Source organism: Bison bison, unplaced genomic scaffold (assembly GCF_000754665.1).
Source record: "Bison bison bison isolate TAMUID 2011002044 unplaced genomic scaffold, Bison_UMD1.0 scf7180017864032, whole genome shotgun sequence".
Taxonomy (NCBI): Eukaryota; Metazoa; Chordata; class Mammalia; order Artiodactyla; family Bovidae; genus Bison; species Bison bison.
The window spans coordinates 5,139,756-5,159,900 of NW_011494604.1; the positions used below are offsets into that span (position 1 = coordinate 5,139,756).

At 52.4% G+C, this 20,145-nt stretch overlaps 1 protein-coding gene across 1 annotated transcript in view; it reads right to left on the minus strand.

Moving 5' to 3' along the window:
• Positions 1-1,710: 1,710 nt before the first annotated feature.
• MFI2 (antigen p97 (melanoma associated) identified by monoclonal antibodies 133.2 and 96.5) overlaps positions 1,711-20,145 on the minus strand; it is a 24,888-nt gene continuing 6,453 nt past the window's right edge. The window contains exons 5-16 of the mRNA XM_010834373.1: positions 18,741-18,897; positions 17,500-17,567; positions 14,485-14,672; positions 13,771-13,951; positions 12,874-13,025; positions 10,285-10,381; positions 9,191-9,385; positions 8,147-8,303; positions 7,978-8,045; positions 6,015-6,202; positions 3,419-3,617; positions 1,711-2,962 (exon numbers count right to left, since the gene is read on the minus strand). Coding sequence (XP_010832675.1) covers positions 2,880-2,962; positions 3,419-3,617; positions 6,015-6,202; positions 7,978-8,045; positions 8,147-8,303; positions 9,191-9,385; positions 10,285-10,381; positions 12,874-13,025; positions 13,771-13,951; positions 14,485-14,672; positions 17,500-17,567; positions 18,741-18,897 — 1,733 coding nt within the window. The 3' untranslated portion in view covers positions 1,711-2,879. The remainder of the gene's footprint in view (positions 2,963-3,418; positions 3,618-6,014; positions 6,203-7,977; positions 8,046-8,146; positions 8,304-9,190; positions 9,386-10,284; positions 10,382-12,873; positions 13,026-13,770; positions 13,952-14,484; positions 14,673-17,499; positions 17,568-18,740; positions 18,898-20,145) is intronic.

Here is a 20,145-nt window from a genome sequence, read left to right on the forward strand (position 1 = left end):
TAGAGGAGGAGCTGTGGCTTGAATTTAAATAACTCCCCCAAGGGATTAGGGGAGGCAGGGACGGCATCAAGACAGCTGATTGGCCAAACCCGAGCCATGTGGTACAGAGACGTTATCAACTTCTGCTGCCAGGACCCCAGACTTCCTGGCTTCATGGTGATTGGGTGCCGTGGGGAGCCGGGTCCCAGCTCTGTGAGGTGGCCGTGAGGAGGGATGGAGGAAGGGAGGGAGGGAAGAGGCAGGCTTGGGGAAGAATGAAGGGCGGGAGCCCTGGGAGAGGGGAGCACGAAGAACCTCCACTTCCCAAGTGAGTGTGGGGCACCAGCCAAGACCAGCCCACCTGCCACACTTAAGTAAGGCCAGAGAGTGCCCACTGTGAGGACTGACCCCTCCTTCCCTTCCTCCAGTGAGTTAGCAGCCAGCTTGCCAAAGGAATGGTGTGGGTGACTTATTTTGGAGACAAAGGGCAGGGGGTGGTGGAGAAGACTGCACTGCTCTGCACCTGGTCCCCAGAGGAACAGACGCCCAAGAGGCCGAGAGGAAGGAGTCAGCTGGGATGTGCTGGGATGGCTGAGGCCAGAGAACCAGTCCATACTAGAGAAGGGAGCTGTGGGCCTCGCTGGATGGAGGCTCGGACTGGTTCCTGACTGAGGTTCTGAGTGGAATCTGTCATTCTGGGAGGCAGGGGGTGACCTGGGGCTTGCAGACCTCTGCCCACCTAAGAAGAAAAAAGTGAACCATCATCAGCAGTTTTCTATCAGAATCCAAGCCTCAGCCAGTGCAGGTTGTTTGGCTTTATTTGAAAGAACAAACCAACGTCTTTCATGAGTGCTAACACAGAGGTGGCTCCTTGCTGTCACCTGACAGTCAGAAGCCATCCAGCATTCAGGCAGGTCACACCTTGAGGGGCTCACAGTACCGTGTCACACCCTGGGCAGCACGCTGGCCCAGGATGGCCACATGGTAATACACTCCTCACTGCACAAATTTCCCTTTGAAAAATAAAAAAGAAAAAGAAATCAAACAATCATCAAGTCAGAGAAGAATTATTTTGCTCCTTCAGAGAAGAGGGTACACGCTTGGTAGCTGAGGCCGGCTCCTTCTGGCCTCTCACAGTGGGGTGGAGGCCAGGACTCCTCAGGATGGTGTGACCATAGCCAGGACATGGCCAGTGGCCTCCTTCTCCACTGAGGATGGAAGGGATCCATCCCAACGCCCACAGGTGGGGGCGAAGCACTGGGAGCCCAGCCTGTCATCAGCATCCCCGAGGCCCCCGCAGACGAAGATGCAAATAGCTCCAGGCCCACGCGGCTCCCAGCCTGCTGACGAAGGTGGCTTGCTCTCGTTTCTTCTTTTTACTTTTTTAAAGGGAGCAGATTTCAGAGTAAGAGCTGGCAGTTCGGGGAACTTTTTCCTGCTTTCCAAACAACCATGACGATAATAGAGACCCTCTCCCAGCAGTTTCCACTGATTTGAAGGGGATGGGGAGGATGGAGCCTTCCTCTGAAATGAGTGGCCCTCGGGCCCAGTCAGAGGACGTCTGGGAGGAAGAGACCCTGTGCTCACACCTGAGGAGCCAGGACTCCCCTCAGCTCCTCGCTGGCCTGAGGCTCCTCTGACAAACAGAATGGCATCTCCCCATCCCCAGCTCTTCAGAGGCACCCCCCACACTTGAGCGCCTGGAGATCACTGGGTAGCCCCGAAGGCTGAACCCTTTGATTTGGAGAAAACCACTGCTGCCAGAGGTACAGGAGCAGCTCCAGAGCGGTGGACATCACAGCAGAGCAGGAGAGGGTAAACTGTGATGGAGCCTAAGAGGAGGAAACTCAGGAGTGGGGATTTCTCCTTGCGGGGCTGAGCCTCAGGACAGAGCCTGGTGCAGCTGAACCACCAAAGGGCAGGGCACACAGATCACACTTTGTTCTGAGGCCTGCCCTTCTTACACAGACAGGTATTTAGGCAAGATTTTAGACCTCCAACCCTGCATCAAGCCCCCTACCTAGTAAAAATTCTGAGAAGCATTTCCGTTGCCCCAGGACCCTTGAGGACTTCATCCCTAGGGTCCAGCCCTGGCCTCCCCAGCCCAGCACAATTAGGGGTCCGGTGGTCCTAGCCATGCCAAGCCGCAGAAGACAAGGACAAAGGGCTGTGAGTGCCCAGAAGCTTTGCCTCCTTGGAGGGCCTGGCTCCAGCCTCATCAGGTACTGCCTCAGTGGACAGACAGACACACAGTATCCTCACGAGGGAGGCTGGAGTCCAGAGACAGACGGAGCGGGGGCTGATGGGAGGTGCTGGGTGCGGTGTCCATTCCCCAGAGGAGGAGGTGGTAACTGGCAGGGAGGGGCCGGCAGGCCTGTCATCTCACCAGGCCCCCCTGGGCGGCTCAGCAGGGCGAGTTCCAGCAGAGAGGGCCATGTGGGAAGCTCAGGTTCAGCCTGTTTCCTTGGCAACCGGTCTTTTCCAAACCCGAGGCTGGTGAGGATCTGCGTGGTGGGAGCCTGCAGACCTGCAGGGAAGCAGCTGTGCCAGCCTGTGGGTGGGGCGTGACTGGAGGCGGGCCAGCGCGCCACCCAGGTAGCGGAGGGACAGGTGGTGCCTGGGAGGCAGAGGCTGGGTTCCAGCAGGAGGGACCCGCTCAGTCCAGTTGGGGGCACTTTGTTTTAACATTCATCTTTATTCCACTTTGAAGCAATCACAGAAACTTCAGTGCTGGAATTGCAGCCCTGAGGAGCTCTATGGTTTTTCACGCTTCCTTTCCCATCACACATTTTTTTCTCTGAGCAGTGTTAACCGGATTTACTGAGGAGAACAGCCCGATTTAGAGAGATTTCTGAATAGGTTTCCATTCCAAAGGAGGGCAAGGCTGGCCCAGAGATGCTTCAGAGGCAGGGCTGGAGGAGGCTGGCCGTGAGGGCCAGCGGGAGCAGCAGCAGGAGTAGGGAGACCCTGGAGGCCGCGGTCACTGAGGGATTAAACACAGACAGTAAAGGGCCTTGAAGTGCCAGGAGCTGTGTTTGTGGCCCATTGCCACTCATGTGCAGGACTAGACGGAGTGTATTTTTGTGTACTAAATTCACTCCAGGCTCCCTCTTGCTACCCTATTATAATTTTTCTTTCCCCTGGTTTCTTTACATATTCATTTCTTTCAAAATTACACTACATGTATATTTATGCAGTTGCCTGAATCCTCTTTGGATGATTATTTTTAACATTTATATTCATTATCCAGGTCTGTCTGGATTCCACAGCCAGTGTTTCTGCTATAACTGAAGACCCTCTCAGGGCACTTCATCTTGATCGTTTGCAAAGATGCAGAGCGCCCTTCGGTTCACTCAAGGTTTGGGGAGAAAGGCTTGGGAGGATGCCCAGGGATTGTGCCCACTCTTCTGTGGGGTGTGACCCTGCCAGCCCGCCCTACCTGTGCCTGAGCACTGCTGAGACAGCATCCCTTCCAGAGCCACCACGTAGTCGGGGCCCAGCCAGCTACGATATGTCGTCTTTTCTCCCACAGGTACCACCCGGATGGTGGCATCCTTGAAAAGCAGGTCTTGGCCATGATAGCTGGAGGAGTCGAACATTTTGAACCCATTCTTATTGTGGTCATCTCCAAAGAGGTCCTGGAAGCACACAGCAGATCAGCTTTGCACCTGGGCTTACCAATGGTCACCTGGGTATCATTTGCCATTAATTGCTTTATGCACCAAGGAGCAAGGACAGTCAGGTGCCAAGACTCTGCTTTAAAATCATCGACTCAATGACCTCTGTCACCAAAGCTGATGTGGAATAAGAGATGACCAGAGCCACCACAGTAAGACAGCCATCCAGAAACATCACACCAAACTAGCTCTTGGATATTGAAGCCTGAGCCTTCACAGGAAGAAAACTCAGAAATGAGAGAGGATGTGGGTGAGACTACTGAGGGGTCTGCTAAGTCTGCTCAGCATTTCTCATCCTTTTCTACCAGGCTTTCTCACTCTTTTTTATGGGTATCCTTTATCCCCAACCAAAATGATTTCATAAGAGAGCCATTCCTTCTGATACCAGTACTAAGAAAGTACTAGGTAAGTTGAATATCCTTTACTAACCCACCCTCCTCACACTCAAGAAGTTCTTGAGGAGCTGTTCTCTTCCCTGTTGAGGGTTCTCAGGGTGAGTGTGCTATGGCTCCTGTCCTGAGACAGTCAGTAAAAAGGCCAGAAGGGATGTGAGAAATGAGGAATACAATACAGGACATCAGAAGAGCATGGACAAATGCCCACTTCAGCCTTCAAATACTGGTCAAAGGGGAAAGAAAGAGTAAGGTGGCTATTGATCTTTTGGGGGTACTCATGGATCCTCGTGAGGATGTGATGAAAGCTCTCAGCCTTCTCCCCAGAAAAGTGCACATCCATACAGGGCTCTTCCCCCACATCACTTCAGAGGGTTTCGGGAACCTTGGGGAAGCCCACAGACCCAGAGTTAAGAACTTCTGAGACAGAGGGATTCCATAGGAAAGATGAGATTAAACATCATTTCCAAGGTTAGGAACTGGCCTGGAGGGTCAGCTGGCTCTGCAAGTCTGTGGTGCTTATGGAAGGAGGGAAATGAGGTCAATTTCAGTCTATATCAGGTTGGGGGTGTGTAGAGGGGAAGGTTTGGAACCTGGGGCAGTCTTGTCAGATGGCCTGTGTTCAAATTTCAGATGTGTTTTGAAAGTTAATTTGTTGATTGACTGGAAGTAGGGCATGACAGGAAGACAGGAGTCTGACCTGACTCCTGAGGAAATGGGAAGTCTGAGGCTGCTATTCACTGAAGTGGGGAAGATGGAGGGAAAAAGAGGAGTCCAACTTTGACTTGTTCAGGTCAAGACGCCTGTTAGAAATGGAAATGTCTAATAGGCAGCTGCCAAAGATGTACGTTTGAGATTAAAGGGTGAGACTGAAGCAGGGTTGAGGATGTACACTTAGCAGTCATCACTATACGGATGGTAGTTAACGATGGGGCTGGATGAGATCAATAGGGGTAGAGGTGCGACAGAGAAGACGGCTTAGGATGAAGCCTGGGGGGCTCCAGTGGTTACCAGCCAGGGAAATGAGGAAGAGCCAGCAAAGGGGATGGAGGGGAGGCTGGGGAGGTGGCGGGACAGCCAGGCAGGCATGGGGGAAACTGCATTCAGGAGGGCGGTGAACTTCAGGAAGAGGGAGCTGCAGCCAGTGCTGCTGAGAGGCCGGGGAGACATGGACTGAGCAACAGCCACGGGATGTAAGCACGGGCCAGTGAGACCTCGACCAAGGCAGTCTCAGCACCTGGAGGGGCCTATCTGGAATAGTCTCCATCCTTAAGAGAGGTCAGGAAAGGAGGAATTGATGATTCCAGACTAGAGATGGCTCTTTGAAGGAATTCTGCTATAAAAGGGAGTGGGGTTATGGTTATAAGGGGATGTGAGACCAAAAGAAGGTTCACTTGTGTTTACAGGATGGTAGAAGTAATAGCTGGAGAAGGCAATGGCACCCCACTCCAGTACTCTTGCTTGGAAAATCCCATGGACGGAGGAGCCTGGTAGGCTGCAGTCCATGGGGTCGCTAAGAGTCGGACACGACTGAGCGACTTCACTTTCACTTTTCACTTTCATGCATTGGAGAAGGAAATGGCAACCCACTCCAGTGTTCTTGCCTGGAGAATCCCAGGGATGGGGGAGCCTGGTGGGCTGCCGTCTATGGGGTCGCACAGAGTTGGACACGACTGAAGCGACTTAGCAGCAGCAGCAGCAGAAGTAATAGCAGGTTTGTATGTTGGTGGGAATGGTCTGGCTGAGAAGGGAAAATTAATGATACAGGAGACAGAGGGGACAGTGCTTGGAGGGATGGCCTTGACTAAGTGACATTCACAGAATTTCTGAGAAATTCCCTAGAATTTCCTCAGTTTCTCCTGAAGTCTGCTCCAGGTAGACTGAGGTGACTGAGGGGCTTGGCTCGCCTCTGTCATCATCCCTACCCCGCAAACCACCCAGCGGGGCAGCTCCTGCCCTCGCTCACCTGGGCCTTGTCCAGCAGTCCATACACAGTGAAGATGTTGGTGTCTGGACGGACCATGACAGCATGGGATGGTATCTGTGCCAGGTTGCAGGCTGCAAACTGGGTCACCTCAGCCCGGGCCCCATTGGGACACAGCAGCTCGTAGTCCTCTGACATGAGCTCAGCAGCCCAGGGCTCAGAACTGTGGCCTGAAGGGATGAAGCAGAGTGGGGGAGAGGATAGACAGACTGCTCTCCTCAGGGACCCCAAGTCCTTGACTGGGGAGAGGTGGTGATATCTGGCCAGCTCCCCAACCCTCTCCACTCTTCAACTGCTCTGCTGTATCTATAACCAGAATGAGAGAACCCAGCTGGGCTTATAATGTTATTTGTAGGGAATAAGAAGCATGTACTATGTAGCAATGAACTATATAATCACTCCCGTTTTACAGGTGGAGGAACAGGCTCTTAATCACTCTTAGGCAAAGAACTCCATCTTTGTGTCATAGGTCTCAGGCTTGAGGGTACGATGGACTCTCCCCTAACAGCTGAAATTCTCAAGCCAGACGGAATAAAACATCACATGTTGTTGATCTATAAGAGGCAATTTCAAATGCCCCTTCTTGCAAAGAATCTCATCAGGTAAGCTAGAATGGGACCCAGGAATCTGCATTTTAAACCAGTAACTCAGTAATTCTGATGCAAGTGGCTGGTCCAAAGGCTTCCTGACAAACACTACTTTCGGGAATCACATTATTTTGTGCCTTTGTATATTCACTTAGTATACACTGCCTTTCTATCTCCAGGAGGAACTCCAGGTGGGTCCTTGAGTAGAGATAAAAAAATTTGAGTGGCTCTGGGAAGTGGGTGCCTCTCCGCAGGTGAACCTCACAAGGGCCCCGTCTTCTCCCTGAACCCCCAGCCCAGGACACAGAGGGCACAGGCTGGGCCCAGGCAGGGCTCACTGCTCCCTCCTTCTGGGGGATGACCCCCAGTGCTGTTGGTGGGTGGTTGGCAGGTGAGCTGGAACCCTTCCAGCTCTGTTGAGGCAACTGGTTTTCAGCCTTAGTGACTTTCCATAGGCATGGTGGAATCTGAGTTTTGAAATACTGATTGATGTTTTTTCCCTGCATATCTTGTTTTCCCTTCACCAATCTCCACCTCCCCTTCAGGCCTTCTGCCTTTCTGCCCTGAGTTCCTGGGAAGAGATGTGTTAGGAGAGAGTGGAGAAGACTTAGCTTCCAGTGTTTGGGGTTGCAAAGCCTGGGGTGTAGGCAGGGCATACAGAAAACGCAAACAAAAAATGTTGAAGGGAAATAGTTTCCAGTCTTCAAAATGCAAAATCCATTTCTCTCTCCTTCCCCAAGGAGGGAGAACAGAACAGGGCAGGGGAGTCAGGTACAGGCCTGCAACCCAGTAGAACTTCAGGTGGGGGCCTGGGGCCCCGGAGAAGAGTTCCTGGCCTCTTCTCCTCAGTGGAGCCCAGGAAGGCGACTCCAGAGAAAAACACCACCTCATGATGTGAATGGGGGGCGTGCCTTGCCTCACGCACCCTGGGGCTGCGGTGACCTCCCTGCGCACGGCACTGACGCGCTCGGGAACAAACGCAAGCTGCTAATGTGAACTGAAGACCCTGGGGCGAGCGGTCCCTGCCACCCAACCCACACACCTTGGTGCCATGTAAACGCCCTGGATGGGGTTTCTCCAAATGGACTGAGTGGCTACCATTTTGGTAGAATGGGAATTTGGCTTCCAGAGACATAGACTGTCAGGTGGCCTGTGCACCTGGACATGTAGCCCGAGGCCCGTTCTTACTGTTTGGCCCTCGGGCTCCTGGGCTCCCCAAGGGGCAGAGCCTTCTAGACTCAGTCTTTCCCTGCTGCCACTAGGCCTGCAGTGCCAGGAACATCTGGTGCTGGATTCTGCGGGAGATGGGGAAGAGCCCTACCAGTCTGGCCCTGTCATGTCCCAGGGCCGACACATACCATTTGTATTGTCAAAGACCGTCGTGTGCTTGACGAAGGCAACGTCCCCTGCATTCTCAACCAGGCACCTGCCACACAAGAAGTCAAGACAGGTATTGGCAGGAGGTCCCATCCTGGCCCCTGGCCCCAGGACCCCTCCCCTGCCGCCCGGCCCCAGCCCACCGGGTACCTGAAGGCGCCACTGTAGCCGTAGTACCTCTCCTGGCTGTTGCCCACACACTTGTTGCGGCCTTGCTCATCCCCCACGCAGAGTGCACACAGTGAGGAGGGGTAGTTTTGGGGGTTGTTCACAGGCACACAGCTGGCACTGAAGAACTCACTCACCGCTGGGGCAGAGGGAGAGGGCTGTGTTGAGGGACCATGGCAGAGAGGGTGACTGCTCCCCCACCGATCTGCCCCCCTTGCCTGGTGCTATGGCTCCAGGCCACCCATTTGCTCCTGCCCATCCATCTCAGAGCGGCACGTCCCCTCCTGTGAGGATCACGGGGATGGGGGAATGCAAAGATTGTCTAAATAAGAGAACCCACCTTCCCTTGAACTCCCTCAGGGACAGGGAACTCACTACCTCATAAACTCTTCTGTTGCAGTCAGAGTAACTGCCCAGCTGTCTGGGAGTGGGAGCAGCCAGTCCTAACACCTTACATGTGCTTGTGTGGGTGGTTAGAAAAAAGATGTGTTATTTTCCTCCAACGTGCCAGCCGGGACAGAGGTGTGTGTTCAGCCAGCTTCCTCCTGCCTTCCTCGCACCATGAATGTGCATGATTTAACACCCAGGGAGGGCCCTGCCTATGGCATATGGTAGGTGCTGGGTAAACGTGTCTTCTTCAGCACTTATATAGATGGCTGGCCACTTCCCAACAAGGTCCCCCAGATGCCCAGTAACTGGACTAGACAGCCTGTGAGCCAGGACAGTGTGAGCCAGGCCTTGAGCAATGCACTTGGCCTGCTCCCCGCCCCACTGAAAATATTCCACTCTGAGTAAGTGGGTAGGGGTACCCTCCACAGAACCAGACACCATTGTCCTGGGTGTGGCCAAGAATATTCCCTAACCTTCCCGAGAGCAAGGGGCACGTCAAAGAGGAAGAGGAAATCTCTCTGGGGCTGCCTTCTCTGGGGTCCTGCTGGGAGAGGACCTCAACCCTCAGAACTGGCCCTGACCCCAGTGAACCCCCAAGAAGAGCTTGCACGTGTGTGTGTCTGCGGGGGGCAGTACCTGTGAGGACGTCGCAGTCCCTGGGCCGGATGAAGCCCCTCTGCACGAGGGTGCCCACAGGGATGTCCCAGCCCACGGGGCTGCCGAAGCCTGGGTGGCAGGAGCGCTTGCCCCGCAGCTCATCCAGGGTGAAGGCATAGGAGCTGTTCCGCTTCACCACAGCCACCACGAAGTACGAGTTACTCCTGTCCTCCGCTGGGGAAGGGACACCAGTGAGGCCCTTTGTCTGTGCTTAGTGGCCTCAGCTGAGCAGGAGCCAGGCCAGAGCCTGCAATCTGTTCCCTCCAGTTGCTTTGACCTCAGAGCAGTGGCTCTGGCCCCATGCACTGCTCCCCTGGCTGCCCAGGCTCAACAGCGCCCAGGCCAAGAGCCAGGCAGGTGTTCAGAGAGCGTTTCTGGCAGCGAGACCTGTGCGTGTCCCCTCATTGCTGAGGGGCAGCCTGTGGGGCTCCACTTTTCAGCAGCTCCAACTGCTGAAACCAGAAGAATTTCTTTCTTTCCTTACACTCAGGTGGTATTTTTCTCACCTTCTGGGAGAAAAGTGGAGGCATAGCTGAGGTTGCAGATGCGCTTTCCCTAAGATGAGAGAGTTCTCATGTCCAAGTGGAGTGGACCTGAGGTCAGTAGACCTAGGGACAGAGCACCTGGGCCCCGGCCATTGAAAAGGTGTTCATGAGCTGACAGGAAGGTGGGTCCCAGGGCCACTTGCCATGAGCCACATGGTCTGGATGGAAGAGGCTGAGGAGGCTTTCTAGTTCAGACCCTGGCAAATTACTCAGCCTGTTTTTGTACAGCCTGGGATGCAAGCTAAAAATAATTTTTATATTTTTAAAGTGTTGTTTAAAAAAAGAACATGCAGCAGAGTCTGTATGTGGCCTTCAGAGCCTGAAGTGTTTACTCTCTGACCCTTCACAGAAAGTTCACTAAAGCCTGCCAGGCTTCCAGTGACTGGGTGGGTACACTGTTCCTGGGGCCAGAGTGGTTTTCCTGTGACAGACAGCAACTGGGAGAAAGACTTTTTTAGAGAAGTTTTTGTAAAAAAAAAAAATCAACCACCTCCCCACTGAGGCCAGTGGGCTGGCACCTGCACTCACGGGTATAGTGCTCCCCGGCTGCTGGGACCAGCCCATATGTCTTCCCTGCTGTGTAAATGTCCTCGCCCTTTAGGGTCACAGCATCAATCTGCCCAGCCTGCAGAGGGGACAGAAAGAGTGGTCAAGCTGAGGTGGGTCCCCAGACAGCTCTGGGTGTCAGGATCTGACAGAGGTGCCAAAGCTGGGTCTCTCAGGAACTCTGGCCTCAGGCTCCCTTCCCCTGGGAACCCTATCCTGTCCCATCTGCCCCTTCCTCTCCTTGTAAGGATGCTTGGAGGACCAGAGGCCTGAAACCGTCCAGCATCAGCACTCCCATTCATGGGTGTCTTTTAATCTTGCAGCACATGTTTTCTGAGGGTCTCCTGTTGCCAGACCCTGTTCTGAGCAGAACCTAGCACAGCGCCTGCTCTTGCACTCCATGTGGGTCTCCCCATGGCTCCCCAGCCTCAGGGACCTGGGCATTGTACTGCACCCCCAGAACCTGGCCAAGGACTGGCACACAGCAGGAGTGCTTTACATGCTTCTCAAATGTGCCTGTGAATGGGTGAACGAGCCGGGTCTGCAAAGAAGACAGTCTCAGGGTCTACGGGAGGAGGCTCCAGGGTGGAAGGATAGAGCCCTGCCTCAGGAGTAGCCCAGGTCCGTCCCCCCTCAGAAGCCTCTAGAGCCCTCCGGTCACCTGTGCCCCATCCCCACTTGTCCATTCTGAAGCCTCTGGACAGGTGGCTCCTCAGACCCTGCAAAGAGATTAGCTGATAATCAAGCCATACCCCAAGGAAGAGGTGGTCCAGGGAGAGAGGGGACATCGGCACCCCAGGAAGGTGCCCCCCACGGTCCAGAGCTGAGGCTTGAAGTTATGATGACAGAATAAAGGCAGTGATGTTGATATTCTGAGCCTAGTGGGGCATCTCTGGGGCACCCCTTCCCTCCCACTTAGACCTTCTACACATTGCGATGCTGAGGAGGAACCCAGACCCTAAGCCACAGTCCAGGGGCCAGGCCAGCTGACCCCTGCTTGCCTGGGTCACTGTGGTCAGGCAGGAAATGGATATTAGAGCTACACTGGACATCATCTCTGAGAGCCTTAGAAGTTAGAACTGAGGATCTCTGAGCCTTTTTCTGGGGTTTTCAGGACCCCCCTAATGCCAGCCCTTTCCTCCCGTGGTCCTCTGTGAGCTCAGATGAAGAGAGGAATTATTCCTGGAGAGAGCTTAAGCTCCCTGCAGCTCTGCCTGGTCTGGGCCCCCTGCAACCAGCCACTCCTCCACAGGACAGCCTGCCCGCGACTTGGAAAAGACGAGTCCCAACCCCTGAATCTCCCTTCCTTGATTCCAGCTGGTCTCTCCTCCCTCAGTGCCATAGCAGGCTCCAGGCAACCTCTGGGGAGAGAGGCTCCCCCACCCTTGACGTGGGTGTCCTGGAGCAAGTTACCTCCTCAGCCTCCCCTAGACTCAGTCTCCACTTCTGATAGTAGTCATACCCACCCCACAAGTGTCGTCATAAGGATTAACTGAGATCACCCACATGAAGGCTTAGCACAGTGCGGGGTACGTGGGAAGTGAGTGCTTATGAGATTGTTAGTGTCATGATCCTGGCCCCATGTCATTCCTGCTCGCTTGCCTCTTTTCAAGTCAATGTGCTGCTTGGCTGGGGCAGGGTGGACACCCCAGGGCATGTGACTTGGTCTGCACTTGAGGACCACCTTGAAAAGAGCTCCTCACCATCAGGCCCCACTCTGATGGGGTTGGGGCCTGAAGTTGATCTTAAAAAAAAAACAGGAAGGAAGCAGTCCAGGAGCAGAGGAGACCCCTGTGACCTCAGTAGGACCTCAGCCCTGACTGCAGGGCCATGGGACTGCTTCCCATTCCTGGCCTCAGTCTCCAGTCATAGAAGCAAAGCAGGACAGAGCTGAATGGGTCTCAAGACCAGGGTCAGGTGGCATGCATATTAATGAATGCTTAATCAATTTAATGGGCCATGATAAGCTTAAAAAAATGAGACTAGGATAGAATACACAGAAACTATTAGCATACATTGTACTTAGTAAAGGTGAACACTGTTTGGTTTCATACCTCTCTACAGGGGATATATATTTTTACAGGTTTATTTCTGAAAGAAAACTTTTTTGTGTGCTAGACTGTGATGTAAAATGTATTTCTGATTGCATTGAGGTTTAATAAATGATGACCCAATGCCACCCATTGATGTGCACAAGAGGAAACTGAGACTCAGAAAGGAAAAAGGACTTGACCAAGGCCACAGGGTCATTAGTGCCAAGCTGGGCCAGTCCCATGGTCCTTCTGCTCCTGGCCCACCTGCTTAGCAGGGAGGAGTCTCTGAGGCTCCCCCAAGGGAAATAGCCCCCTTCTCCCTGCCTTTCCCCTACCCCTCGCCAAGGGGTGGTGGCTGCTTCCTGTGGCAACTTCCCCTCCCCTCTTTCTGTGGAATTGTCATAGGAGACTTTCTTCTACTCAGGCTGCCCTGTATCCTCCAGACCAAGTAGGCAGAGGGAGGGCCAGTAAGGACCATCCCAGGCACTGCCACTGCCTGCCCACCTGGGCAGATCTGCCCTCTGGACCCAGCTCCCACCTGGATTCGTTCCATGCACTGCTGGGGGGACTCAGCTGACACACACTGGATCTCTGGCTTGAGCCTCTGCCGGCTGAAGGCCACAGCCATGTCTCCACACTTCTGGATCTCAGGCGTGGACAGCACACACCAGCGCAGGTAATGGGGCAGTCCTGTGTGGGTGTGAGCATGTGATCACACTGGCCTGCATCAGGGGCTGGCCCTAAGCAGGAAGAGCCTAGAATCAGACCCAAGAGGAATTCTGGCTCTTTCTTTCCATGGTTAGCTATAAAGGTAAGTTATTTCTCCATCTGATCCTGTTTTCTTACCCAGAAAGGAGAGGACAGAATCCCTTTCGTGGGGCTGTGAGAAACCTTGAGGCACAGCATCTCTCTGGCTGTAGGTGGTGGATACATGGGGGTGGGGGCTAGAGGCATGAAGTCATTGGTAGACTACTGTAAGGGTCCAGATGAGAAACAGCGCCAGAACCAGGGCCATGGCCACATGGTGAGGAGGAGGAGTGAGGCACTGTGGGAAGATAGGGGCATTGTGGGAGGAGTGAGGCACTGTGGGAGAATGAGGGCATTGTGGGAGGAGTAAGCCACTGTGGAGGGAGAAAGACAGGACTTGACAAATACTGGGTGGAGGGGCAGAGACCCTTCAAGACAGACCCTGGGGTTCTGGATCCCACCCCCCAGAGCAGGTAGGGTTTCCAGGGTACAATGCTGCCATTTGACTCCAGAGATGCTTCTTCCCCAACCATGAGAGGCAGGGAGGTGGAAGAAACAGGTTCCCATTGAGGCCAAGAAGCACACATACCTCCTGGGGTGTGTGTCCTCCTGTGGCCACCTCTCCAGCAAGCCTGACCACACCCATAGTCAGGCTGGGGCCAGCAGGAGAAGAGAAAGGTAGACTTACGGTTGGGGTCACAGAGGAGACCCTTCATGGCATGCAGGTATTCGCGGCCCAGCCATGCCTCATAGGTCTGTGTGGCGATGGGCACCAGCTCGGAGGTGGCGTCTTTAAATAGCAGGTTCTTCTGGCCATAGGCCTCAGAGCTGAACATGTGGAAGCTGCTACCCTCATGGCTGAACAGACGCTGTGTGTCAAGGGGCAGGGGTGGGGGCTGATGATGTACTGTGGGGAGAATCCTTTCTTTCTAGTTCAGCTCCCGCTTCCTTCTTCCTGTGCCTGCAGGCCAGGCACCCACTCTGAGGACTGCATGAGCTTTCTCCTTCCCTTGCGCTCCCCAGTGCATTCTGCCTTTTCACACTCAGCTACCTGAACACATGGCTTAAGGCTCAGGTGTGCAATGGTACTGAGCACAAGCAGTGGGGCCGAATTCGGTGGCAGGATGAACAAAACTAACCAAAGCTGGTGCGGCCTGTGGGCAGAAACTTGCTGCTGTTCTACACAGCGGTATCAGTAAAACATTATACACCACATTTAATTAATGGTGTACTTTGACATTTATTTGTTTAGTCATTTTGTTTACTTGCTTGTATGTTCTGCCTCTGGGTCCTGCCCCTGCTCTGGCTGGTGCAGCCCCGGGATGGCTCTGAGCTCCCACCCTGGTGAAAGATGAGAAGGTCCTGCCACCCCGAGAAGCTGTGTGGGGTGCCCTGAACTCACCTGGCCTTCATTGAGCAGCCGGAAGATGAGGCCTCCATCTGTGTCGGCCCGGACCACCACAGCGTGAGCTGGTACCCGAGCCAAGTGGCATTGCCTCCATTCGGTGACATCAGCCCTGGTGCCATCCTGGCACAGCAGCTCAAAGTCCTGTGACAGCAGTGCCTGGCCCCAGGAGGGCAGGGTTTTCCCTGAGAAGATGGGAATCCTGTCATGAGCCAACTCCTGTCCTGGGTGGGGCTTGGTGAGGACATCGGGGAGGACCCTTGGGAGGGGGCCTGGGGAGAGCCTAGGGTGTCACAGACCACAGACACACAGTGAAAAGCGACCCTTACAGGAAGTGAGAACCAAAACCACACCAAGAAGTGAGAACCCAGAATCATACCAGGAGGTGAGAACCGGAACTCAGAATGAAGAGGAGCTTGGTGGCTGCACTGTACAAAATCAGATGTCTCTATAGACTGTGTCTGTTTACTTACATTTTAAATTTGTCACCAATTTCTAATAAAAAGGATTTGAGATATCTGATAATAAAATAACACATATAAACAGAACTGCTTATTAAAGACAAAAAGAATAAGAAAGTAAGAGAAACCGAGGATGAGAGAGAAATATATCGGGAGTTCACCACCACCATCTGGCACTAAATTTAGTTCCGAGCATAGGGCAATGGTGGAAACAAACCCCGACAAAATTTTCCAGAACCATGGCCCAGATAGAAGAGGGCAAATTCTCGAAGCTTCCCCCACCACTCCAACTATTAATATTTTGGTATTTTTCCTCCATGTTCTTTTTTCTATTCTATCCTCTAACCATTTTAAATATGGTTAAAGCCATACATGGTAAGCAGTTTTACATCCTATATTTTTTTCACTTATTTAAAAATATTTTTCCACATTACTGGAAGCTTTCCATAAAACTCCTTTATAAGACTGAATATCAACACCAAACAGGAATATTAATAAGACTAATTTTAAGGATTGTAACTCATGCAATAAAATATACCACAGATGGCCCTACATAACAATATTTTAATGACTTTTAAATTTTAAAATGAGGAAGATAAACCGTTGCTAGATAACAGGAGGGAAAAGATACTTTGTGTGATCACAAACACTCTATTCACTCCAAAGCTATTTAAAAACAAACCAAAAAACCAAGAAAGTAATAGTTTGTAAAACTCCATAAAGGTCATTTTTAATGACTGCATGATAATTTATAGCACTCTCAACAATTACTCAGTGTCATTCTCTCTCCACTCCTCAACTTTCCTCTATTTTTAAACTGCTACAAAACCTTTGTAATAGAATTCTGGGGGATCGCTTGGCCTTCCCCTGAGACAAATGCATCATTTAGGTATTTCAATCTGCCACTCCCATTTTCCTTCACTAGGGACAATTAAAACCATATTACTTCACTACTTTGCACATTTATGTCAATACCACTCTTTTGCTCTTATCAGTCTTTTTGCAATCTTTAAAGACAACTCTTTAAATAATTACTTTCTTAGATTTCCTTAGATTATCATCAAAATTTTAAATGATTATAACCCAATACATCCCTAATGCCAGGCTTCAGCAATACATGAACTGTGAACTTCCAGATGTTCAAGCTGGTTTTAGAAAAGGCAGAGGAACCAGAGATCAAATTGCCAACATACGCTGGATCATAGAAAAAGGAAGAGAGTTCCAGAAAAACATCTATTTCTGCTTTATTGACTATGCCAAAGCCTTTGACTGTGTGGATCACAATAAACTGTGGAAAATTCTGAAAGAGATGGGAATACCAGACCACCTGACCTGCCTCTTGAGAAACCTGTATGCAGGTCAGGAACCAACAGTTAGAACTGGACATGGAACAACAGACTGGTTCCAAATAGGAAAAGGAGTACATCAAGGCTGTATATTGTCATCCTGCTTATTTAACTTACATGTAGAGTACACCATGAGAAATGCTGGGCTGGAGGAAGCACAAGCTGGAATCAAGATTGCTGGGAGAAATATCAGTAACCTCAGATATGCAGATGACACCACCCTTATGGCAGAAAGTGAAGAGAACTAATGAGCCTTTTGATGAAAGTGAACGAGGAGAGTGAAAAAGTTGGCTTAAAGCTCAACATTCAGAAAACTAAGATCATGGCATCTGGTCCCATCACTTCATGGGAAATAGATGGGGAAACAATGGAAACAGTGTCAGACTTTATTTTTTTGGGCTCCAAAATCACTGCAGATGGTGATTGCAGCCATGAAATTAAGATGCTTACTCCTTGGAAAAAAGTTATGACCAACCTAGATAGCATATTGAAAGGCAGAGACGTTACTTTGCCAACAAAGGTCCGTCCAGTCAAGGCTATGGTTTTCCCTGTGATCATGTATGGATGCGAGAGCTGGACTGAAGAAGGCTGAGAGCCGAAGAATTGATGCTTTTGAACTGTGGTGTTGGAGAAGACTCTTGAGAGTCCCTTGGACTGCAAGGAGATCCAACCAGTCCATTCTGGAGGAGATCAGCCCTGGGATTTCTTTGGAAGGAATGATGCTAAAGCTGAAACTCCAGTACTTTGGTCACCTCATGGGAAGATTTGACTGATTGTAAAAGACTCTGATGCTGGGAGGGATTGAGGGCAGGAGGAGAAGGGGACGACAGAGGATGAGATGGCTGGATGGCATCACTGACTCGATGGACGTGAGTCTGAGTGAACTCCAGGAGTTGGTGATGGACAGGGAGGCCTGGCATGCTGCAATTCATGGGGTCGCAAAGAGTCGGACACAACTGAGTGACTGAACTGAACTTAACTGAACGCAGAGGTTTATAAACTTTTTTTTTTTCAAAAGCAGAACCCAATCTTCACAAGGAAAATGAACCCACGGCCAGATATGTATCAGAGCAGGCAGAGTGGCTCCTCAGCCCCCCTGTGCGCAGAGCAGTTTAAGCTCCACTGGTGAGACCCAGCTCTTCCTTTCCGTCAGGGAGGCTTACGGGGCCTGAAACCCGCTGCTGGGGGCCAGCCCCTCCACTCACCATCTGTGTTCTCCAGCACTGTGCTGTGCTTCACAAAGGCCACGTCCCCGGCCCCTTCTGCCAGGCACCTGCGCAGGTGGAAGCAATGAGGCAGGCTGGGGTCCAGCTGCCATCCTCCGCCTCGGGAGGTCTGGCCTGGGCTGTGCTGGGTGGGCTCTCGGCGGGCATGGGTTTCACAGTCATGCAGCCCGGGTTCCAGTTCCCCAGTCTGTGTGGCTGTGTGGCTTTGGCAAATTGTGGAACCTTCCTAACCTCTATTGCCTCTAAAGTAGGGATGAGAAAGCAGCTCCCCTAGAGAGAGATCCTTTATAATCCATGTAGATTCTGTGCAGCTGAGCTTGGGGCCTGAAAGGAGCGGGTGCTCATAGGGCAGCTGCTTGATCGGCAGCCTTAACGCTCAGGATGTTTTGAAGATGACTCTGTCCTAAGGCAGGGGATTGGGCTAGACCTTCTCAAGCCACATCAACAACCCTGTGTGGAAAGGCCCAGGACTTTATGGATCCTCCATCTGTCACTGCCCAGTGAAGGAGGCAGGTCAGGGCCCCTGGGCAAAGGGGCTGCCCAGGTCCCTACAGTCAGCAAACAAGCCGGGACTGGACTGGGGCATGTCTCCAGGAGAGGCAGGGTGGGTGAGTCTCTGACTTGGAGGACCAAGAACCATTTCTCCTCTGTACCCCAAACTTCATTTCCCCTATTACACCCTAGGGTGTAAACACTGGGGTTCCAGATGGAAACACTGTAACCAGAGAGAAAGAACCAGGAGACTTCCATGCCAGCCCCCACCAGGCATATTTCCTTTTTTGTGGACAGATGGAAGGGCCCCACAAGCAGTTAAGAGACTCCTGTCTCCATGGAGCACTGATTTAAAGGGCCAGCCTGAATAGGAGCAAAGAGAGGCCAGCCCTGAGTTCACGCCTTGGGGTCCCTGCCACACTGCCCCCCTCCAGCATCCTCCCTGCTGGTCCCAGACACCAGAATGGGGATCTGGGAGCAGCAAAGGGCCATTTTTGCCATTGTCTTCTCTCTGAGCCCTTACTTCTCTAAATATACCAAACATGTTGATTTTATGAGTAAATCCTGTCTGGCATATTCTGGTTTGAGGTTTTTAAACCAACCAGGCACATGAACTATAAAAAGGGTGCTTTGATGAGAGGCAGCTGACATCACCACTCCCCTAGGGGCCCATTCAATGACGAGGTGTGTTTTCCCAGTGCTTGTGGCCCCACCCCAGCCCCTCTCACCGGAAGGCCCCGCTGTAGTCGTAGTATCTCTCCAGGGGGCTCTTGTCACACACTCCTTCCCCAGTGGAGTCACCCCGGCAGAGGCGACAGAGGGACTCTGAGTAACTGGTCTCTCCTGCCCCCGGGACACAGCTGCCCCCAAAATAGTCACTGACAGCTGTGGGAGAAGACAGAGGGGGGTCAATCACACAGCATCAGACCCCCACCCCATCCTCCAGGGAGGGCTCGGGCCACTCAGGCTGTAGTCAGGAAGGCTAGACTCTGCAGACTCCAGTCTGAGCAGACCTGGGGAACTGGATCCGTTCAGGAGGCCTGGTTGGTGAAGAGGGTCGGGATCTGCAGGATTTGGGGGCCTCTTCAAGCACCCGGGCCCCAAGTCCACCCTCTTGGCAAATATTTATCCTGTGCCCAGCTACACCCTAGTGCCATGCAGGGTGAGCAAACGCTGGTACTACACTGGGCCAGTTGCATCGTGCTTGGCTAAACCAAGCTCTTCCAAGGTGGGTTCCTTTCTCAGTCTTTCTGCGTCCTCACAGGGCAGTAGATATTTAATAAATGTGCCAAGTGGCTGGTAAACCTCCCACCCCTGGTCACTGTTTGAGAGGACATGGCTTCTAGGTTCTTATGCATGAGGCTCTGTGCGGGCAGAGTATCTGTGTATGTGTGTTGATGGCAGAGGTAGCACGCATGTGTGTAGTCTATGGGTTTGTGTGTGTGCACCACTGTGAGAAGCCCACTGGGAGGTATGAAAGTTGAGCTCATAGTAACAGCAGCTCCCAGCAGCGAGCGCACACCCTGTGCATACTGCAAAGGCACTGTGTGCAGGATCTCAGTCCTCCAAACCACAGCATTGTAGTAAGTCTTAACCTCCCCATTTTGCAGGGGAGAAGAGTGAAGTTCATTGTGTAATCTTTCTGAGGGCAGGCCATGCTGAGCCAATGTTTTCACTCATGTGTTCCCACAGAAAAGTCTGGGCTTTGAAAGACGACATGCTCTCCCAGGTGCAGACAAACCAGGAAGCAGCCTGCTCAGGGATACAGGGTTTGGGGACACCCGAAACTCTGAGGTGTGCTATAGTCCCAAGAAGGAAGTTTGATAATAATGTAGTTGTGACGTGTTGGAGGCCACCTCAGATGGACACAGCACAATGGCCAGTGGCTGACTGGGAAAAGAAGCCCAAAGCATGAGAACCAGGGCTCTGGGCTCCCGGCCAGGCCCCCCGGGAACCCCCGCCCTCACCCAACTCTCAGGGACACATTTCGTCTGCAGGACAACCCTATTCTCACCACCTGTGAATCAATGTGGGGCTCTGATTAGCTACTTATGAGCTTCCTGGGTACAAGCCTCGTCTGAGTCCTGAAAAAATACAGCTTCTGACCCTGTGAAGCTGATGGCACATTTATGG